The sequence below is a fragment of the Citrus sinensis genome, chromosome 8 (assembly GCF_022201045.2).
Source record: "Citrus sinensis cultivar Valencia sweet orange chromosome 8, DVS_A1.0, whole genome shotgun sequence".
Lineage (NCBI taxonomy): Eukaryota > Viridiplantae > Streptophyta > Magnoliopsida > Sapindales > Rutaceae > Citrus > Citrus sinensis.
In genome coordinates, this window is record NC_068563.1 from 27,323,147 (window position 1) to 27,345,083 (window position 21,937).

At 33.1% G+C, this 21,937-nt stretch overlaps 2 protein-coding genes across 3 annotated transcripts; both read left to right on the top strand.

Annotated features, from left to right (window-relative positions):
• The first annotated feature begins 7,367 nt into the window (after positions 1–7,367).
• Positions 7,368–11,307, top strand: LOC102606698 (uncharacterized). Its single transcript, XM_006488580.3, has 3 exons — positions 7,368–8,486; positions 9,386–10,056; positions 10,168–11,307. The coding sequence occupies exons 1-3, from the start codon at positions 7,381–7,383 to the stop codon at positions 11,187–11,189; spliced, it is 2,799 nt and encodes a 932-aa protein (XP_006488643.1). The 5' UTR covers positions 7,368–7,380; the 3' UTR covers positions 11,190–11,307.
• A 3,639-nt stretch (positions 11,308–14,946) lies between these two features.
• Positions 14,947–21,493, top strand: LOC102621821 (hypothetical protein). Of its 2 annotated transcripts, none has more exons than XM_006488010.4 (15): positions 14,947–15,114; positions 15,913–16,061; positions 16,205–16,316; positions 16,397–16,501; positions 17,507–17,611; positions 18,238–18,321; positions 18,438–18,553; positions 18,678–18,779; positions 18,864–18,977; positions 19,093–19,149; positions 19,636–19,702; positions 20,049–20,102; positions 20,580–20,654; positions 21,051–21,086; positions 21,221–21,493. In XM_006488010.4, the coding sequence occupies exons 2-15, from the start codon at positions 16,042–16,044 to the stop codon at positions 21,311–21,313; spliced, it is 1,140 nt and encodes a 379-aa protein (XP_006488073.1). In that variant the 5' UTR covers positions 14,947–15,114; positions 15,913–16,041; the 3' UTR covers positions 21,314–21,493. The 2 variants fall into 2 exon arrangements, with proteins under 2 accessions (XP_006488073.1, XP_006488074.1); XM_006488011.4 differs by having other exon boundaries at positions 16,238–16,316.
• The last annotated feature ends 444 nt before the right edge of the window (positions 21,494–21,937 follow it).

Sequence of the window (21,937 nt, forward strand, 5' to 3'; positions counted from 1 at the left end):
ACTCTTTGCAAATAAAAGAAATTATTGAAAATTAACATATACGACATGTCATTATACGTAATTACGGGAAGACGGCATGGCAATGTTATTTACTCTGAAGTAGGACGCGTCGGATCGAAGTTGAATAACCGCTAACTAACTCGGCGGGCCCACCGTTTAACTTATTTATTAAACGGAATTCAAGGCGGGCCCTACAGTCCAAAAGTAATGCGGGGCTATTAGATAGCATTGGGCTCATGACAAGAAAGCCACACAGAGAAGATCCAGAAACTTAGCCCAGACTCCAATAGGAAAAATCAGTTCAAAGAAAATGGACAGATTTGTAGATGGGCAGATAAATAATATATACGTTAGAGAGATTACTTGGTCGAAATATTTAAGCTGATAAATAATATATATGCACATATTCAGCTTGAAAGCTTAGGTTATCAAGACGTTTCTAAGGTAATTGATTTCGATGTCAAGCCACGTGATATGGTGGCCTCATAATGGGCTGATACGATTGTACTAAACCTTCGTTCAATCAATTTGGAATCTTAATGAAAAAGTTTGGTCAAATGATGAAACTATGAAGACACATTTTCACAGTATTAGGTCCAAAATCTTTAAATAATCTTACTTTTTACCTCACAAGCTTTGTATCTTGAATGCCTCTACTTAGGGTTTTCATACGATTATTTCTCATATATCATTTTCTTACGTGTACGACTATATATATTAAATCAGTAGCACTTGTTGCGATACGTAACCTAAGATCCATGCAAGTGAAGGGAGTAGCATGATTCTAAACCTTCATTAAAAAGTTCAGTTATAATTTTTTATTTTTTTAGGAGTGCTGCTAAATGGTCAAAAAAATAGAGAAGAACGATAAAGACGACAACATGTGCTACTGTTTCATACCCTCTTCTCTCTCTTACTTTTGGATGTTAGCAGTATTCAATTAATAATGAAAAATAGCCAAAAGTTAAGGAATTTTGAGGCTTATCAATTTTAAAATAGATATCATCTTACAACGGCACTCCCCTCAAAGTGAGATATGCATAGTCATGCTGTTTAAAAAAAAAAGAGTCATTTTGTGACGAACAGAGTCGCCGATGACGATCACACCGATGATATGTTATCTCATTGATGATCAACTAATGATCTCTTATTAAAAAATAATAATAATAATCTTGTAGTCAACAGAGCCATTGCCACCAGCCGATAATATTATTGTCAAAGTTCCCATTTAACTTTTTCTCTCACTCATACATAATCAATTTTTCGTATCAATTTTTTGTCAAATAGTTAAAAAAATCAATTATGTGATTTATGATAATTTTGGAATCATTAAGGTATAAATAGTTAAATAGGTTTTAATATACTGTATTTCTATAATGATAATTCTATGCTATGAGAGGATAATATTTTTTAGCATTGATAAGGCTCAAATTATCTTTTTTTTTGGTCATTTATTATTATTATTTAATATTACTAATGGCCAAAAGTAAGAGAGAGAAGGGAGCATGAAACAGCAGTACATAAGTTGCCGTTTCTATCGTCATTTTCTTTTTCTTTTTTTTTTTGCCATTTAACATTTTTCTTTTTTCAATCATGTACTAATCTTATCGTATTCTTATTGTGCATAAAATATACATTTTACAAGGAAAACAAGAATGTGCAAACTATTTTTCTAAAAATATTTTTTTCCACACGTACAGACACAAATAAAAAAAAAAAATTGAACCAATTCTTTCAATCTCTTGATTTCATAACAAAGGCCTAACCAATATTGAGTGATCTTTCGTGAATCACGTAACCATATACTTTAGTTAATTAATAATATAAGATTCGCCTTTATTTTTTACATTCTATCAACTAACGATCTCAATTCCATATATTAAAAAATGACTTCTTCTTGACATTTTGGGCAAAAATTCAATCCATAATTTTCTTATATAGCAACCCAGCACATGGTTTAACTATATTGTCACACTACAGTACCGAAACTACATTTTAGGAATGAAATATTTTGTTTAATTTGTTCATCATAGTATAAACCAACAACAACAATAATTTCATTTATGGATCGCTTCATATGATCAAAAGCCAAAACTAAATAGGCAAATCATGCAGCAAGGGTCAGCAAATTATTAAAAAGTCCTGCAAGAATATAATAGTTAATCAACTTGGAATTTTTGGCTCTCTTTAATTTCAAGGAGCTGTGGCTAGAAACCATGCGAAATATTGCCTATAGAAAATTAATCCATTAGGCATCCCTCCACTTATAGGACACTAATAAAGACCAAAATCTTCACATTGACTCGGTTTTTAATTAGGATAAAGTATACAAATATTAACTCATATATAGATATATTTATGGAAAGAAGAGTTGCACATGAATGCAACTCATACCGAGATTTGATCATTGATTCATCATTATTTTCGTTAATTGTTTGGTCATAAAAGACTAGAATTGGATTGCATCTTGGCTTAGGTGGCTTCCACTAGATCTGATTTTCTGGCATCGTCAGAGCTCAACGGCCCGTCAAATCTGACACCTGGCCGGAGTCAAAAGTGTCAAACCATCTAGGTGCACTTGATCTTGCAAATTAGTTTAGCATCAAAGGTTGACTTTTCTTAGGGTTTAGGGTTTTGACCTTAACATGCATCGTCCTATTATTATTATAATTAAGGGAAGAATGTTTAGTTTTGACTCTGAATTCTGAAAATGTGTTTGAGTATAGGGCTTTGCATGTTCATGGCACATGCACATGCACGTGTGTGAGCTCCTACACGCATGCTCAGAAAGGCATGTGACGTTTGCATATGACGAATTGAATGCTCTCTTTCTATATTTTGGGAACATCTATTTTCTTTTTATGTGATATAATTCAGGATGTATCTAAAAGACCTTTTAGCACTATATATCAGATTTATCACATTACAATCTACTAGATGATAGTTTGAGGTATCATCAAGCATGGTTCAAAAATTCATACATAATGCACAGACGAGACGTACGCCACACTGATTTGATTGGAAGAAGAGTTTTTACAACATGACCAATAACTCAAGTGATCAACAATTATCAACTTCAATAAAAATAAAATGCCTTCTTTATCTATTTGATCCGTTTAATTGCTGCTAAATACTGTTAGTAAACTTGTTTTCATGATGATATATTTTTTTTTTTTGTCTTAACCACGAGATATTCTGGGGAGGGCCCCAACTGTCGGAGGCACCTTTAAGGTCGTACCACAACCCAAACTAGAAGTCTCCGCTCGAACCGGGAGGCACATGTTCTCCCAACACAGACGATTTCCCTGCGACTCGAACTGGGGAGCAAATCCAGTCAAGCCACTTAAGGAGACTCCATTGCCAGTGGAGCCAACACTTTGTTGGTTTTTCATGATGATTTTAGGCATCACTAAAAGATCCGTTTAATTTTATTTTTTAAATACTTATTTACTTATGTAGCAAATAGAACAATAAAAAAATAAGCCCTCTCCCAAAAGACTTTTCAAATGGAGATGAGTTTAATTATTTTAATTAATTTCTTCTCTCACCAAATTTAATTATGCTCCATTTTTTAAATAATGTACTTATTGTACTTCCCTCTCTTCAATAATAATGATATTGAAAATACTATAACATTATTTGAAAAAGGAGAAGTCACTCTTCAATATTAAAGAGAGAGAAGAATAATCTCAATTGAAGAATTTCATTTAAAGAGCTTATTGGAACCCATGTAGTGCCTTCAATAATAAAAAAAAATTAAATGTTTTGGTGATGCTTTAAAATTTTCAATAATTTTTACTCTTCGAGTAATCTCTTTTGAATTTAATCATCTTTAGTCAATGGAGAGAGAGTTTATGAAATGGGTCGAAATGGGCTTTTATCATTCATTGTAGTGAAAAGAAAATGATAGCCCCTATTAATGAGTAGCGCAATTAATTAATATTCACAATTCATAACAAAAGTTATGAGAACTATAATTATGCCTAATTGAAGTTAACCTAAAAGTCAAAAGTAATTTGCCTTGGTACTGTTATAATCTTTCAAGTTGTTGGTCATGTGCTGACTTTCATTTCAAAACAATAAATTACCACTTAAATGTTAGACTTTATGGTTATGTATGAACAAGCATCAGCATCAAGCTCATAATCCAATTTTGGTATCTAGCTAGCATATATGAAAACACCCGCTAATGGATTTATTGACTATGGGTCCCCCACTGCCCAACATGCATGTCGTATTGGGGACTAACAGTGACAAATTCTTTCGTTAATCGGAACAATTTTAAATGCATATTCACTTACAAGTTATATCCACACATCAATTATATTCGATATTTTTTTGGAAAATTTTAACCTATCCCCAAATAAATTGACATTTTGCACCGCGTCCCCAATAAATTTGACTTGTTGCACCGCACCCCAAATTCCGTTATTTTTTTAGTTAAGCTTTACGGTGGAGGTGTAAAATTGGAAGTTCATTCCTTAAATTAATTTTAATAGGAATTCTCTTTATTTCAATTGAAATAAAAATCTTTAAAAAATTAAAGGAAAATTAATAGTGGTGACAATGTACATGTAACAAGAATTTTTTTTATTGCAATTAAAATAAAAATCTTAAAAAATTAAAGGAAAAATAATAGTGGTGACAAATGTACATATAACAAGAAAATTTTTTATTGCAATTGAAATAAAAATCTTTAAAAAATTAAAGAAAAAATAATAGTGATGACAATATACATGTAACAAGAAAATTTTTTTATTGCAATTGAAAAAAAAGCCTTAAAAAATTAAATGAGCTAAAAATTTTGTTTTTTTTCATATAGAGGGGCATTTTTGTCATTCAATTAAAAGTTAGACGGAGCCATTAGAAATAACTGAAAAATTAACGGAATTGTGGGCGCAGTGCAACACGTCAATTTTTTTGAGTGCGCGGTGCAAAATGTTAATTTATTTGGGGGTATGTTAAAATTTTCATTTTTTTTTTGTTTTCCGTGAGTTAATCAAAAAGTTAGGATGCTAAAAGTTGTTAACTTGTTAAGTTCAAAATAATTAAAAAAAAAAGTAATAAGTTAAAAGTAAGCGTGCTGAGTTTAATAGTTTAATCCATAGACAAGAAATTAGGTTTGAAACTGAACTGCCGTCTTTTACTATGATTATAATTTATACGCCATGCTTAGGAATCACACATTGTACCCTGTTGGAGGGTCTAATTCTAGAATTGAGTTACTGCTTAATAATTGCTTATAGGTGTTACGTGAGATAGCCCATCACTGTATTTTACGTTTTGAATTTGACCATGTATGGAATCTTGAACAGTGAAGTTTTAATACAAGTTATGCCAAAAATTAAGTATTACAAGTTGGCTAGTTAATTAAGCACCGAAATTAGTATATGGCATGACCTTGAAAATCTCTTTATAAATTAGAAGCAGCAATGCCCAAAGAGGCCATGATTCAAAGTCAATGTACTCTTAATTTGGCTACCACCCTCCTTTGTCTGTATAATGATCTTTTTTAATAAAATTTTCTGAATATATTAAAAAAAAAGTCAATGTAATCTTATTAGAACTTTTCTTAGTAAAATTTCGTTTTATTTTTTATTTTAACCCCAGAGTTTTTTAAAAATATAAACCAATAAGATAGTAAACAAAATATTGTTGGTTAAAATTAAAATATTTTGTGCAACAGAAAATCATTAGATCATGACTCTTATAGAGTATATAAAATTATTGTAGTTTAACAATTATATCTTAACTATTTCATAAGTGAAATTTTTTACTGAATCATCAAGTTTCAATTATTGAATCCGTGATCGATAGTCTTTTAGGTTATAACTCAAGTTCAATAAGTGTGGGCACATTTTATATTCTCAACAAAATACAAAATAATTCAATAACTAATTACTAAAAATTAGAATAGATATTTCCTAAAATTTCTGGTTTCACATGTTCGCTTTTTTTTTTTTTCTCTCCTTAAAGATAGCAATAGCATATTCTTTTCTCTTAATCTAATTGAATTATTCATTAATTAGCAAGTACATCCTTATTAATTATTTGATCACTTAATAATTTTCTCAAGCCTAAACTTTTCGTTCTTCCTGCTGGCTAGCTTCTGAAGGCTAATGGCAACTCACCCGAAAAAAAAATGACTTGTAAAGAAAATAACAGAATTTGTGTTCATACTTTCTTTTTCGTATATTTTTTCTTCAACAAGCAACCAAACCCACTTAAAAATCTTGATCAGTTATCCCTTCTGCAAGCAAATTTAGTCATGGGTAATGGATTTCTTGAAATACAACTTGCCTAAGTTTGGCAAAAAGCCATTAACAAAGTTTTCTGTAATGTTCATCTGGGTATACCTACATGCATAGTCAAAGCCTGGCGACATATATTAAGTATTTTTAATTTTTTCTGTGTACATAGCATCTCTTTTATACACTTATACTCAATCTTCTTCAACCCTAATACAAATGAAACTTCCCTTCTCTGCAACTCCATGCGGTGGCCGCTTGTCAGCCAATAACAATATTCTTTTGTTTGTGAACACAGGCTGCTATTATTATTGCTTCATTTGCTGAACAAGAAAAGGCCTATTGTTTCTTAATTTCTTTGTGTTCATTTTCTTTACATACAAGGTAATGCATGCCAATAGCTTATGATTTGTTTCATTTTTTTCGGTTATAATGTTCTTTGGACAGATTATCTTGATCTGGGGAATCGTGTTTGGGTTTAATTTGGGTTTGACAATAAAGTTTCAAAGATCATGTCTTCTTTATTAGGTTAATCATATATTATAATCACTTTGTGTTCTTAAGTAACAAAAGAAATTATGATTTGGCAACATCTACTTTAAAATTACTATTTCGTTTTGAGAGAATGCATATAAAACCAAAAACCCATCCGGGGTTTTAAACATGGGCTGTGCCAAAAACGCGAGGGTAGCCCGTTTATGCGGCAGCAAAGCCGGCTTTTAAGTGGTGTCTTAAGGGAGGTTTATGTTTATAAATGTATGAAAAAATTGTAGAGTGATAATGAAGGGGAACGCGTAAATTCAACAAATTATTAAAATATTTACACTCTATTAATATAAACGTTTAGCCCCATGTGACCCTTTGATGCATTTCTCATGGGGTGCTTCACCTTCACATTATACTACTGCTACCTTTTCTTTTTTATATAAATGCTCTTGCACAGGATCCATTGTCTTCAAACTTCACCACACAAAATTTTCTTTTATTCATTTTCAAGTTAATAGCTAAACTTGACCTCTTCTGGTTGGTGTTAAGTTTATATCCTTTCAAGTTTCTTGTTTTAAGCTTTATTTTTAGTGCTAATCAATTTGTTTGTTTTTTATGTAGGGTGACAATTTTTTTAATCTATAAAATGGGCTTAATTCGGAGTCCAAGTATGAGAAGTGGGGATTACTTGGAAGGGATGCTAAGTGATTATGTTGGAGGAAAGGGCAAGCTAAAAGTACACAAGAGTGCTTCATCGCGGCTTGTGACAGTTCTCACTTGCCTGCAATTCGCCTTTGCAGTTTACGCAACATTTCTTCTGTACTACATGAGTCCGGCAGTGGATTTGCGAACCAAACCGGACTTCACTTGGGCTACAAGGATTGCGAGAAACTGGAGACAATTCATCATCACGCCCCACGTTTTGAATCACTACCAGGAAGCTGCTTCTCTTGTCAAAGCTGAAATCCCTCCCCTGCTGACTCCAACAGAGGTCTGTGAGCATGAGAAAATAGATTTCTTGCAGAAGAAGTCAAATGACGCGCAAATGATCAAGGTGAAGACAGAGTTGTATAAAGAGATTTTGGACTTTCAGAGCAAGTCCATTGGCACTGAGACTCTAAATGAGCTTATGGCAATGAAATCTAAGTGGGATTTGAAGGGTCCAAATAGACCAAAAGTGACAGTAATTTTAAACCACTTCAAAAGAAAAACACTTTGTGCACAGCTTGATTCATTGCTTCAACAAACCCTTCCATTTCAACATGTTTGGGTGCTTTCATTTGGGAGCCCAAATGAGCTCTCGTTGAAGAGAATAGTAAATAGCTACAATGATTCCAGAATCAGCTTCATTAGCTCAAGCTATGATTTCAAGTACTATGGCAGATTCCAAATGGCTTTACAAACTGAAGCTGATCTTGTATATATCGTTGACGATGACATGATTCCGGGCAGAAAAATGCTACAAATTTTGTCACATGTAGCAGGCACTGAGAAGTACAAGAATTCAGTTTTGGGCAGCATTGGAAGGATTTTGCCTTTTAGGCAAAAAGATTTTACCTTCCCAAGTTATAGAAAATTTCGATCAAAGGAGGCTGGGCTATACTTGCCTGACCCTGCTTATGATATCACAGTTGATAAAATTGTTCAGGTTGATTTTCTTTCTAGCTCTTGGTTTCTCTCAGCAGAGCTCGTGAAGACACTTTTTATCGAGACACCATTCACTTTCATGACTGGAGAAGATCTTCATCTCAGGTATCTTTATCGTGAACGAAATCCTAACTCATTTTTTTTTCATTTTAATCTTTGTCATTCAGCATAATACATATTTTTACAAGTTCATGAATCATGTAATTAGTATTAAAACAAGGGTTTACCAAAGCAGGCATTTGAGTTATTTTTAAAATTGTAAAGCATTGAGTAAGCTTAAAGGGAGGCTGTTTCTGATCTCATTAGCATTGCTTTGACCAAAACAAAATGAGAACTTTTATTGGGTTGTTCACCTGTTCATTAATATATATGCAATTTAATTATATAATTTTGAGTCGGTAATAACAAAAAACCAATTTTTTTCATTATCAAGTTTAATTTGATTGCCTTAGGTCGATATTGATTTTATCCGACAGTTCATCATTTGTTAAGATGGTTCATCGTTAGTTAACTAATTAATTTAGGCAATGGATTGAGTTGAAGTTGACTCAGAGAGCATTCAGCATTCATGTACTATAAAATTCAAATTAACCAGTGTCTGACTTTAATAAAATTCCCGCAGAAGAATCTTTTAGCACGAGCTATTTTTATTATTAATTTGGAAGATGTCACTACGATATTTTTCAGATAAAGCATGGGTGCCCTGCATCTTGTTTCCTTTAATATCAACTCTGTATCTCCAATTTTGTCTGCTGTAAATTGTTTACTTTCAAATTACACACATTCAATTTTGGTAGAGGAAGCCAAACAACTTTGTTGGAAAGAGAGCTCACTTTTTGAGATTCCTTGTAGCATTATGTGTTCTATGTGCCCGTTTCTGAGATATGGTTCACATGAATTAAATTTTTATACCATTGCTGAATTGAAATGGAAATACGACATAACATTAAGTATAATTAGTAATTCAAGACTGTTCTGACTTTTAAATTCATAAAAAATTGCAGCTATCAGCTTCAGAAATACAGAAATGCAGGCTCATTTGTTCTTCCAGTTGATCCTAATGACAAGGCAACATGGGGTGACAGTGAGCACAGACTTGCTTATGTATCCGAAACCACAGTAATCTTCAAGGACGTTGTTCAAGTTCGCGACGACCAATGGTGGAAAGCTCTTTCTACCGGTTACATTACTCAATGGGCTGCAATGTATCCTCAAAAGATTGATGCACTCTTCTATGCTCATTCTGTTGATGAAGTTCGCGCGCTGGCACCATTGCTCGAAAAATTCAGGTCTACTGTTGGCAAGAAGGCTTACATTGTAGTCTCAGGAGGGAACTTTTGCCCTTGCGAAGATGCTGCAAGTGCACTCAATTGGCCTAAGTTGGTTTGCAAAGAGAGAAGGTTCAAGATATTTGATTTGACAATTGGTGCTCTATCGGGTGTCTCAAACTCGGAGGTGCCAGTGGTGCAAGCTGTGTTCTCTAGCATGAAGGGATTGATCAAAATTCACAACCCCAGCGTCGTGATCACGGTTGCTGACATTGATTCTAATGTGAAGAAAGCTTTGAAGATGGCAACCGAAACAAAGTCAAATGGCACAACGTTGGTTCTTTTGCCAAGACCATCTATTACAAAAGTTCTTTGGATGGCTGATCTAAGATCCGCAGCATTGCCAAGTAAGCATCAATCATTTTTTTCAATAATGCAATAATAATACTGGTAACTTTTTGTATTAATGCATTTTTGTTTAGCTTAAACCAAGTACTCAACAGTTTAGTGTAATGCAGATTGGAACCGGATGCGAATTTCTGTCAACATAGTTACTCAAAACCGCGTACATTCCTTGACAAGGCTTCTCAAATCTCTCAGCAATGCCTACTATCTTGGTGATGAGGTTCCTATCAGCTTTAACATGGACAGTAAAGTTGACGAAGCAACTATTAAACTTGTAAGCACTTTTGACTGGCCTCATGGTCCTAAAACTCTCCGAAGGAGAATCATCCAGGGTGGCCTAATTCGAGCAGTCAGTGAAAGCTGGTACCCTGCATCTGATGACGATTTTGGCCTGCTCCTCGAAGATGACATCGAAGTCTCTCCATACTTCTACTTATGGATCAAATACGCTCTCTTGGCATACCACTACGATCCTCAAATTTCACTCCCGGAACTCTCTTCGATCTCTCTTTACACTCCTAGAATAGTTGAAGTGGTGAAAGAAAGGCCTAAATGGAATGCAACTGAATTTTTCAAGCACATTCATCCAAACACACCATATCTCCACCAGCTACCCTGCAGTTGGGGAGCTGTCTTCTTCCCCAAGCAATGGAGAGAATTCTATGTTTACATGCACATGAGGTTCACCGAAGACGCAAAAGCAAACCCAGTTCAGATTCCCAAATCCAGGACAAATGGTTGGCAAGCTTCCTGGAAAAAGTTCCTGATAGACATGATGTATCTTCGAGGCTATGTCAGTCTCTATCCGAATTTCCCAAACCAGGCAAGTTTTTCGACTAACCACATGGAACCAGGGGCTCATATCAGCTCAAAAGATAACGTCGTTAGGCATGACAAGTCAGATTTTGAGGTGCCACTGTTGCAAGATGATTTCAAAGCGTTGTTGCCAAATGGAAAGCTCCCTCCAGGTTCAAAACTGCCATCACTAAACTTGTTCAACCAGCCTATTTCTCTAAGGGGTCTCAAGGCTGCTGGTGCCAAGCTCGGTCAAGATGTGCTAAGATGTGACAACGCTACGGAGATTGTGATGGTTGACCATCAAACAGGTCTCCCATCGCGGTGCTCGAAATTCTGAAAACATTTGAACAGTGATTATTGATTATTATTAATTCTTTGTTTCTTTCAAATGATATATTACTTTAATTGTAATTTTTGGTCCTTGCTTTAGTTTGTTGATACATATGATTGTTGGAGAGGAGGAGAAGAAGAATTTGCTAAGTAGTTATCAATCAATATTGCCAAAATTGGCTCTCATAATTGTCTATTAAAGAAAAAGAATTAAACAATTGTACTTTGCTCTCTTAAAATCTTTAGTTAGGCACATAATTAAGCACTCGTTATATTAATGCTGCAGGTGGCGGGAATACAACAAAATAAAATTGACTAATAACCTAAAGAGTCAAACTAACATCTTTGGTGCATGTCAATATCATATGTAAATGAAGCATCATGAAGTAAATTTTAGTGGTTTGATTTTTGATACACGCGTGACTAATCACCAAAAGCTAATTATTGTTCTATTTACCGGCAAGGAGCTTATGGTTATGGTTAAACGTCTAAGAATAGATTGATGGGTGTAATAAGCAAATCGCATAACAAAAAACAAAAAAAAAAAAGAGCAAAACTGATATGGTGATAACAATGGGATGAAATTTTATAATACTGAATCATTTATCTCTTTTTTGAGTCTTCGGTAAGGTCTCATTTTATTTTTGTTGGTGGCCAATCACTGTTCATTTGTGATCATCGTGGTGGTGTGTGCCCATATTCTATTTAATATTTATGTGTTGTCACTAATATCAACACACATGACTATTGAGTATAAAATTAAAAATAATGATGACCCAATGGTAAAAAGTTCGATGAATAATACTAAGTTGAAACTTAATCACTGTCCATTTGTGATCATGATAGCGACGTAACAACGTTGCTTAATTGCTATTGTATGTGGTAGAAACTACAAACAAATGATCCAATGATAGAAAGCAAATATAAGTTGTATATTAAGTGCAAACATTACTAAAATTCAAAAGACATAGGAATTTACATATAAATCTAAACTCATTATATATATATATATTTTTTTTTTCTTTTTTTAATGCGACACACTAGTAAGTTATACGATTTAATGGAGTTAATTTTCAGTACAATATAAAGTCGTGCAGTTCAAAAGTATTAGAAATTGACTCTATTAAAACACATGTTAAAATGTGAAATTAAGATCCTCTCCTGATATGAGCGCTGATAATTTTTTAATGATCATGTGTCATGTGTATTTAAGTGATAATATATGGGTAGAATTTAATTTTTTCATTTTATTCATTTATTAACTGCCAATCACCCATGTGTATTTTTGCTCAGGAGGAGATTAGATCATGAGAGAATCTTAATCCTAAAATGTGTATCCACATAAAAAAAAAAAAAATGGGGTGCCTACATTGAAAAAAGACTATAGGTACATTTGGGAATGGGGTCCTGTAACTTTAAACTACAACTGCTGTGAAAAAAAAATGTAATTATGAAATAAAAGTTAATAATATGTAGTAAATATAAATTTTAAATAATATTTTGATAAAATTGTTAAAGGATTAAAAAAAATTTCATGATACAAGTAAGAAATTATATCAATGTAGCTTTTAAGGTACAGCAGTTAGCATTTACCAAATATTTTAGTACTGTAACTTGAAAACTACAACTGTCCAATCTCAATTTCAAACACTACCTATGTAGATATGTGCGTATGTGTGTGTCTCTCTCTTTATATATATTAAAAAGGAATTTCCCATGTCTTATACGAGAAAACGAGTGAGGTCTAAGAAGATTCAAATTCTTTGGTCCATTAAAAGTCTGTCAATATCATAAATGATGAAATTAAAAAATTATGTTCTAGACAATGTACAAATTTTTGAAATTTTATACCAAGATTTTCAAAATACTAAAAGTTGTAATAATTCTTGTAGAAAATATGTAAGTGTATAAAATTCTCGGACGAGGTAGATAGAATTATTTCAAGATTTACAGAGAACAAAGTGCTTCTGCGCTAGACTGCTAGTCAATCCACCAAATGACAAACGTCAACGTTGCAAGCACATCAAGTCTCCCAACGTACGTAGTGTATAGGTATAATATAATCGAGCTAATTTATCAAATCTATTTTAATGTATAAAAAAATAAAAAAGGGGGGGTCAGATTAGATTATAATATAGTACGATTTTTTTTTTTTCGTTTTTCAATCAATTTCAATAATATTCTTTCTGCCTGTTAACAAACCTCGAAATTAGATTGCTAAGTTAGTAAAAGTAGTTATCTGCCAGATGGCAAAGATGACTAGATGAGTCAATTATAGTGATATAATCATATTATTTAAGAATTAAGTATCGTTGTAACAAAACAAATGAAACTTAAAGAAAAATAATATATGCGATGTTACAAATATATTTTTTTTATAATATAGGTGATGTTTTATGTGTGTGTATAAATCTTTTTAAAATATATATGAACATCAAATTAAAATTAGAATTCCATGAATATACATCTCATTTCTTTAGCGTGAGTATCCTTTTATCTGTGATATTATGGCTTCCAATTTTACTTTCATTTCTCTAGGCTTATCCTTATCTCTAGTTGAGTGTTGTAATCAAACTATATCGTTACTGTTGTTATAGATTATTTTTCACACTAAATATTGCCACATGGCGTTGATTTATTTTGATACCAAATAATAATTAAATAGGTTTTGTATCATATTTTATCAAAAGGTTAAAGCAAAAGAATACAAATTCATTTTAAAATAAAGAATTCTTTTTTGGAATATTAGAATTAAAGTCAATGATAAATTAGAAATGGGTCGTGTAATCTTAAAAACCTATTACGAACAAAAAATAATGATATGCTTACAAACTTATAATGATACTTAACTTTTTAATATTATTGTTAATGAAATAATCTCTTGGCACCAATTAATGAATGACTTCCAAAGAGTCTAATTTTAGGAAACATATCATTACTATTTATTCATAAGCTTTTAAAATGACACAACCCATCTCTGATTTATTATTGACTTAAATACTAATTTTTTTCAAAAATCAAGAATATTTCGAAAACAGTTATCAATTTTCAAATACGATAATGATATGCGTACCCACAGTTAGTTATTACTACAATTAGTACACCATCATTATAAGATAAAAAAATTTCATCACAAGACAAAAGAAAATTTCATCATTAGACAATTTTTTTATTGTACATAAATCATTGTTCTTTCAAACAATGTTTAATTTTCCTTTTGATTTTCTTTCAAAGAATGTTTCCCACTCCGAGTCTGCTTTGTGCTTTTGCAATAAATTGTTGAAAACGATAAAGATCATGGTCTAATTTCACGAAAGCCAACATTAAAATAATAATATTGTCCAGCCATTTATTATTTTCCTTAAAAAACCATTTATTGCTATTTAAATATTGAAGTCATTTATTATTTGGGATTTGAAAAACAGTCTACTTTTTCTGACCCCATAAAAAATTAAAAAGAAAAAGAATATTCCTAACCAGCCCAGTTTTATTTATTGCCATAATAATAATGCTTTATTTGTACCAACATTTGTTTGCCATAAAGCGGTCTCTTGATCAAGAAACTAATAAATAAATATAGATGTAGAAAGAGAAAAACTTTTGAGACTCCCGTAGGAATATCTTTTACGTGGCACACAATGATTGGGCCACAAAACTGGTGAACAAACTTGCCCGTACCACTATCAAAACTTACCTGCAAATTCAAAAATAAAGGCGGGGCAATATCGTCCGATTAAAAAATTACAAAAACAAAAGTTTTGATTTGAGTTTCAATTCCAGCCCACTACACACAACTACAATAAAACAACACACACCAGGTGTCTCTCTTCTTTATTCTCTCCTCTTCTCTCTCTCTCTGATCTCTCACCAACAGAAACCTTTTTTTATCAAAACACCGTCGTTTCGCTCTCTCAAGATCGACGCGAAAGCTCGTGAGTATTAATTACGAAACCAAAGCTCTCTCATTTCTTTTTTCGTCGAATTTTTTTCTGAAATTTTACTGATTACTGTAATTGATAAGTTCGATAACGAGAATTATGTAATGTGATTTGTTCTTGCTTTTGATTGTTAATTACGCATTGTTTCGGAACCGTCTGTATTGATGTATGATACTGAGATCGCACCAGCAGCAGTTATTTTTGCGTTTTTTTCAAAATTGAAAATCGAATGAAATTTTACTGTTTAAACAGATCAACTTTGAAATGCTGTAATTTAGTGTTTCAATAGCCTAATTTTGTTCACTGTTAGTAGTTTAGTGTGTGTTTGGCTTTGAGTGGTTTCATAGTTACTTGGACTGCATCTTAAATACTGTATTTATAGCTACATCATCGACAATAGTTTTGTTGTGTAGTTCATTTTTATGAACTGTGTTTGTTTTTGAGGATATTATGAAGATTCCTTTGGGGAAAAAAAAAAAAAAACTGTTGTTAAATGTATTTATCGTCACTCTTGCTGTTTTCTGGTGTCCTGAGATTGTTATATAGCAAGACTAATAATACTTGTATAAGTTTTTATTCTCTTTGTTAGGCTAGGCGACGGTTTGAAACTGCTTTTTACAAATTATTGTCTAATTGATCTTTTATACACATGCGCATGCGTAAAACACAGGTTATATGTATTGTGATTTTTGGAGAAACTACATGTTGTATATTGAGGAAACTTATGATTTTTGTTCAAATGTGCTTAGTGCTTACTTGTTACCCTTATTATGAATGTATCTTTTTTATCAGGGTTCATGCGTCATCGCGGAGCCTACTTACCTGCTTGAAGCAGAGAATGAGATTTTCGCTTCAGGAGGTGCTTGAGGAGGTGTTTTATTTTCCTGGACATCTGACCTTTTGAATTGAGTGTATTAATAAATGGGCACATCACATCGCAGGTTTAAAATACTTCTATGCTAATAATAGTTTTTGCTTGTATATTCTTTTCGTCTCCTCAAATTTGCATTCAAAAACCTCTGTTTTATTGTGGTGAGTTTGCCAACATTTTCTTATTTATTTATTTTTTTCCCTTCCATTCCAGTGGTTTCCTTAAAAAAACAAATGATGGTGGCAGGCTTATTATCACAACATTTATAGGAGTTCTCATTGGATATTTTGTTGGTAGATCATTTCAATCAGTTTCCTTCAGTAAGGTATATTGGCCTCCATTGGTTTATACCTATGCTGCAGTTGGAAACTATCATCCATTTTGATTTGTTATTGGCTCTTGCAGATTCATCTTCCAACAAGCATTAGTACATCGTTTGACATCGCTGGTAAAGAAGAAAACATAAATCAGATTAGCGAATCTCCTTTTTCTAATGGGTCAAGTCCGAGGGTAATAGTCTTTTCAATATGTTCTTATTCTTGATTTGCTTATGGTTTGAACCAAAGATTTACCTCCTTCCACAATGTCGTGATTCAGTACATGTCTTTTGTCATTCCTTTTATCATTTACAACAACAATTCAATAAAAATCCAACTTTGTTAACGAGTTTTGGTTCTTGACTGAAACCTTGAACATTATTATGCTATATGAAAAGCATGTATTCTGTTAGAAAAAAGGTACTCAGATTGTTTATCCTTAAGTTTTAGGCAAATAAAGAACTTTTTTTCAGTTGCAATTTTTCTAATAAGTTTTAATTATTGACTAGGTCATCTGCTTTTATATTCCCAAGAATTGTGTTTCTAAGGATCTTCCTTGGGCAGATTTATTACACCACAAATTATTCCCAGATTCTAATTTTTACTTCTGCTGTTTAATTTTCCATTATTGTGTTGTATGCCAAATAAATATACACTAAAAGCAATAATCCAATTGTTTACCCTTAAAATTTTTAAGCCAATAAGGATGCTTTTGTTCTCTGATAATTTATATTGGGTAGATTTTGTTTATGGCTTTGAGGCTCATTATGTCGCTGCAGAAGTTTAGTTCAGTCTAATTATTTGCTTGTCTTTCTTTGTTGTCCCCTAGCATGATTCAACAAAGCCTCTGGTCAGAGTTATTATCTCCAAAAATTGTTGTCATATACCGATTTAAGCTTAAAATAATACTGATTCAAAATCCCCTCTCATGATTCCTACTTGCACAATTTTGTATTATATACCAATCAAAACCCAAACTAATTAATACTTAATATTTTTTAATTTTTAAACTCATGGACTACAAAGCAAACTTTTGTTCAGTGGTAATTTCTCCTTAGCAGGTTTTTTCTCGTCTACCTCTTTTTGGATGTTTTAAATTTCAATATGGCTGCTGCTTTAATAAAGCCATATATTTGTCAGCTTAAAAAATAAACTTAAGTTTGATAATTTGTTTGTGTCTTTATCCACTGGACGGCAGATATATGTTTCAACAAATCCTCGTGGGGCGGAGTTACTACCTCCAGGAATTGTTGTGTCAGAATCCGATTTTTTCTTGCGTAGATTGTGGGGTGAACCCAGTGAGGTATGATATATAATTGTATGAAAATATCAATGCTTGCTTTGGGACTTTTAATGACTTAATATCTTATCAATATGATAGCCGACTGGCATTAGCTGGAACTCTGGACATTATTGATCCTGTTTTTAGTGCAGCTTAAAAACAGGAATTATTTTTCTTGTGTTATGGTATATGTATGGTACCAGTGATGGCTTGAGACCATATGCATGCATACTATGCATATTTTGAATTGCAGGAATCAGTAAATTATGCATTTTAAGGGACTCAATTATGAGTACCCTATAGGTCCATTTGCATGGACAGCCAAGATCTAAGAAGCCTTAGTAATGCCACATGGAGGATACAGTTTCCAGTTCATTATTTCTGATTCATTTAGATTAAAATTTGATAATTCCATTTAACACTTAGTGGGATGAATTAGTAAATGTAATCTTATGTTAGGTTCCTTCCCCTCCACCCCCCTCTTTTAAATTTTGGTGCTCAAATTGCATTTCAGACATATGTGAGCATGTTGACAGTGACGGCCGGATTGAAGAATTTCCTAGTTGAACTTCTTTATTGATTATTCGTGTGGATTAACTTTCTAGTTTCTGGGAATCTTCTCATGTTAAATTCCCTGAAATCTGCAGGATCTAAAGAAAAAGCCGAAGTACTTGCTAACAATAACTGTCGGTTTGAATCAGAAGAAAAATATTGATAGAATGGTGAAAAAGGTTTTGTACTGATGAATGCTCATCCTTTCTTCCCGTTTTCTTCTTCTTTTTGTTTCTTTGAATTATGATTTTTACTTTTGCGCTGCTGAGATTTGTGCTGTTATAAATTGTGGTAGTTTTCTGAGGATTTTCAAATTATGCTTTTTCACTACGATGGACAAACAAGTCAATGGGACGAATTTGAGTGGTCAAAGAGTGCAATCCATGTCAGCATAAGGAGACAAACAAAATGGTTAGGTTAAAGGCCTTACATGTTGTACTGAATTCCAATCAAGCTAATCCTTTGCTGAATCATTTGAGATTCAGGTGATATATCTTCAACCCACTGTTGTTTTTATATTGTATATGTTCTGCAGGTGGTATGCAAAAAGGTTTTTGCATCCTGATGTTGTGGCTGCTTATGAATATATTTTTATCTGGGATGAAGACCTTGGAGTTGAACACTTCAATGGGGACAAGTAAGGTCTTTTTAGCAGTTATGGTTTCTGGTCAAATTTAACCGTTATATGTTTCTTTCTAATTTTCTCTGGATGAATAACCAGGTACATGGAGTTGGTTAAAAAACATGGTCTAGACATCTCTCAGCCGGGTCTTGAGCCCAATAATGGATTGACATGGCAGATGACAAAAAGGAGGGGTGACCAAGAGGTTCACAAGTAGGCTTTATAGCTCTCTTTGCGTGTATTTCTAATATTAATATGGCGGATGGGTGTTGCTGGACTATTCTTTTTATATCAGTTTTTAATGTGTCATGTCTCAATTCGTGAACAGGGTTACAGAAGAGAAACCAGGGTGGTGTAGTGACCCACATTTGCCTCCATGTGCTGCGTATGCTCTCCATCTCTCCCTTCTCTCCTCTCTTTCTCTCTGCTGCTTGTGAGATGTTGCCAAAGAACACTTGTGAACTCTGACATATCTAGGGATTTTTATGCCGAACACTTGAAGCGTAACCTTTGTGATAGCTTAAACATTTCCTACTAGGCATTGTATTAACCATTATGCATAATTTTATCATTTAACAGATCATCTTTAGATTGAGAACTCAAATTTGATAGGGAGTTGTGGTCTAGTTGTGTTTTGTCAAAAAGCCAACTGCACATATTATTTAAATGTAGGGTAAGGTAGGCACAGAGAATAAGTAGTAAAAATTTCATGAGGAATCCAAATTTATTGAAAGAATTTGTTTATAACTGCATTCACTTGTCAACCTTTTATATGATTAGTGCAAAAGATGTATGTGCCCCCCAACAATTAAGGAATCTTTTCAAGTACAATTTATCTTTCATATATATAATGTCTCTTGCTTTCTTTCAGCTTTGTGGAAATTATGGCCCCTGTATTTTCTCGGGAAGCTTGGCGTTGTGTGTGGCATATGATTCAGGTATTTTGATTGATATGAGTGGCTAGGTTAATTATAAACGTGTAAATTGTTATCTTCCAGGCATTTATAGATCGTCTCACTGATTATGTACATGTAAATGAACTTTACAACTTATTTACATACATCATCTTCCCAAAAAGGGGGAAAAAAAAAGGAAATTGCCTTTTATGAACAAATAAGATTAGCTATCATTTGTTAATGACTTCTTGAATAAGTGGATGGGATAGGAGAATACTATGTAAGGATCATCAACCTAGCAGCCTAGCTCCTGTTCTAATTATATAGGATCCTTCTTAATACTTTTCATATTTCAGCAACTTAACAATACTAAATTGTATGCTTGTAGAATGACTTGGTGCATGGATGGGGATTGGATTTTGCTCTAAGAAGATGTGTGGAGGTTAGTGGTTTTCCTAATTTCTTCCTTTTTTAAAGTTGAAAGTGGACTATGTTCAGATTGTCTAGATATTTTGGAAAGGGCAATTAGGCCCTTATAGAACAAGGATTGTGAATGTATGGAAATTTACATACAGAGCATATATACATATATTTTTGTGTCCGTATGTACTGATATATGAATGTATGTAAATGTTTATATCTCCTACAGTATGTTTGGGATTTGTCATGACTGCTTCTGTGACAATTATATTTTATGCATATATGTTATAGGCTTCTTCTCATAAATATGTTGTGTAACTTGGTTTAGCTCACGTGAACTTGAAAGGTTGGGCAGTTTCTGGTTCAGAAAATAATATTGATTTTATTTTCAGTGTACAATATACCTGACAGGATTGTGACAGCCAAATCTCTGTATTTTTTAAATCACCGAGACATCCTATTTGATTTGAATTTTAATCGCACTTGTTTTGTCCCACAGCCTGCACATGAAAAAATTGGTGTGGTTGATTCACAGTGGATAATTCATCAAGTCATTCCTTCACTTGGCAGTCAGGTGAGTCGTGTTCAACTTGTCAAACTTCTCTCCGTCTGTAAAGCATGTGGGTTGGCCACAGCTGTGAATGTAGTGGCATGGATTTGATAAGAATGAATTTCATGCTGTTAGCAATCAATATTGTATGAATTTAATTTAACAGAGTCATTACAGCACAAATTTTCATCAAACAAGTTATTCGACTTTTGAGCTGAAAAAGGACTAATGGCTGTCAATGTTAAATTCTTTATTTGATGGTAACATGGCATAGAATGGAACCTTTTCAACTGCAACACTATCTCATATAAAACAATTTACATTGTTTGATTTTTGCAGTTCCCTTGCTGAATACGCAAAACATACTCTTTTTTGTACCTCTCTTAATTACAGTCTCATTACTCTTCTGTAAAATTTCAGGGCCAGGCAGAGAATGGAAAAGCTCCATGGGAAGGAGTATGTATATTTATGTTCTTATATACTGTTGTTTGCAGTCAACTGTTGATAATTTTTCTTTTTTAAAATTATCTTATTACAATTAGCACTACATGTGTAAATTTTATAACTTTCTATCTTCTCTATGTTGACAGGTGAGAGCGAGGTGCAAAAATGAGTGGTCTTTATTCCAGAATCGTCTTGCCAATGCAGATAAGGCTTATTTGGAAGAGATTGGAAACCGATAATTTTATTCATTTCACTCTCATTTCTCCCTTGTACATTTGTCTCATTTTACTAGGCCTTGGGGGGGTGTTTTACCGATCAATTCCTTAATGCAACATTTAGCTCAAGGTAGTGAGCCCATTTTGTGTAATCTTACAGATATGCTCAGTTATATAAGGGAAGATGAAGTTTTTACCCATGAATTTTGCTTCCCCTTCTTCTCCCCTTCATTCTTGCACTCAGTAACCAAAATCATGATTCCCCCTTTCTTCATTTGGATTTTAATTGAAGAAGATCCGACGGTGAGACGATGCATTTCTTGTCATCCTTTGCCTATACGTTATAGTTTACGGGACTTTCTGCATAATATAGCTTTTGAACTGAATGGGTTCGATTGTTGCATAGTTGTAGCAAACATCCATCTGGCTTTTAGACTTTCGTCATTGCGTTTTATTCCAGGTTTACCATTTAAATTGTGGCCTATGTGAGTTTCCTGTTCTTTTTCATTCTGACTATAGACCCACCACCTGAATTTTGGTGGCATTTTAATGAATATACTTGCAGGGAACATAATTTTCAAACTAGGAATGTAATTTAGAGTATTGAGATGAGCTTCGAGATATATATGCAAAGTCTGGACGTCCGTC

Excerpts from the sequence above, each read along its gene's own strand:
- LOC102606698 (XM_006488580.3), top strand. The coding sequence starts at position 7,381 with ATGGGCTTAATTCGGAGTCCAAGTATGAGAAGTGGGGATTACTTGGAA. Across the intron at positions 8,487-9,385 it reads GGAGAAGATCTTCATCTCAG|CTATCAGCTTCAGAAATACA; the intron begins GTATCTTTATCG and ends AAAAAATTGCAG. Across the intron at positions 10,057-10,167 it reads AAGATCCGCAGCATTGCCAA|ATTGGAACCGGATGCGAATT; the intron begins GTAAGCATCAAT and ends AGTGTAATGCAG.
- LOC102621821 (XM_006488010.4), top strand. The coding sequence starts at position 16,042 with ATGGGCACATCACATCGCAG. Across the intron at positions 18,978-19,092 it reads GGTGACCAAGAGGTTCACAA|GGTTACAGAAGAGAAACCAG; the intron begins GTAGGCTTTATA and ends ATTCGTGAACAG. Across the intron at positions 20,103-20,579 it reads CTCTAAGAAGATGTGTGGAG|CCTGCACATGAAAAAATTGG; the intron begins GTTAGTGGTTTT and ends TTTGTCCCACAG.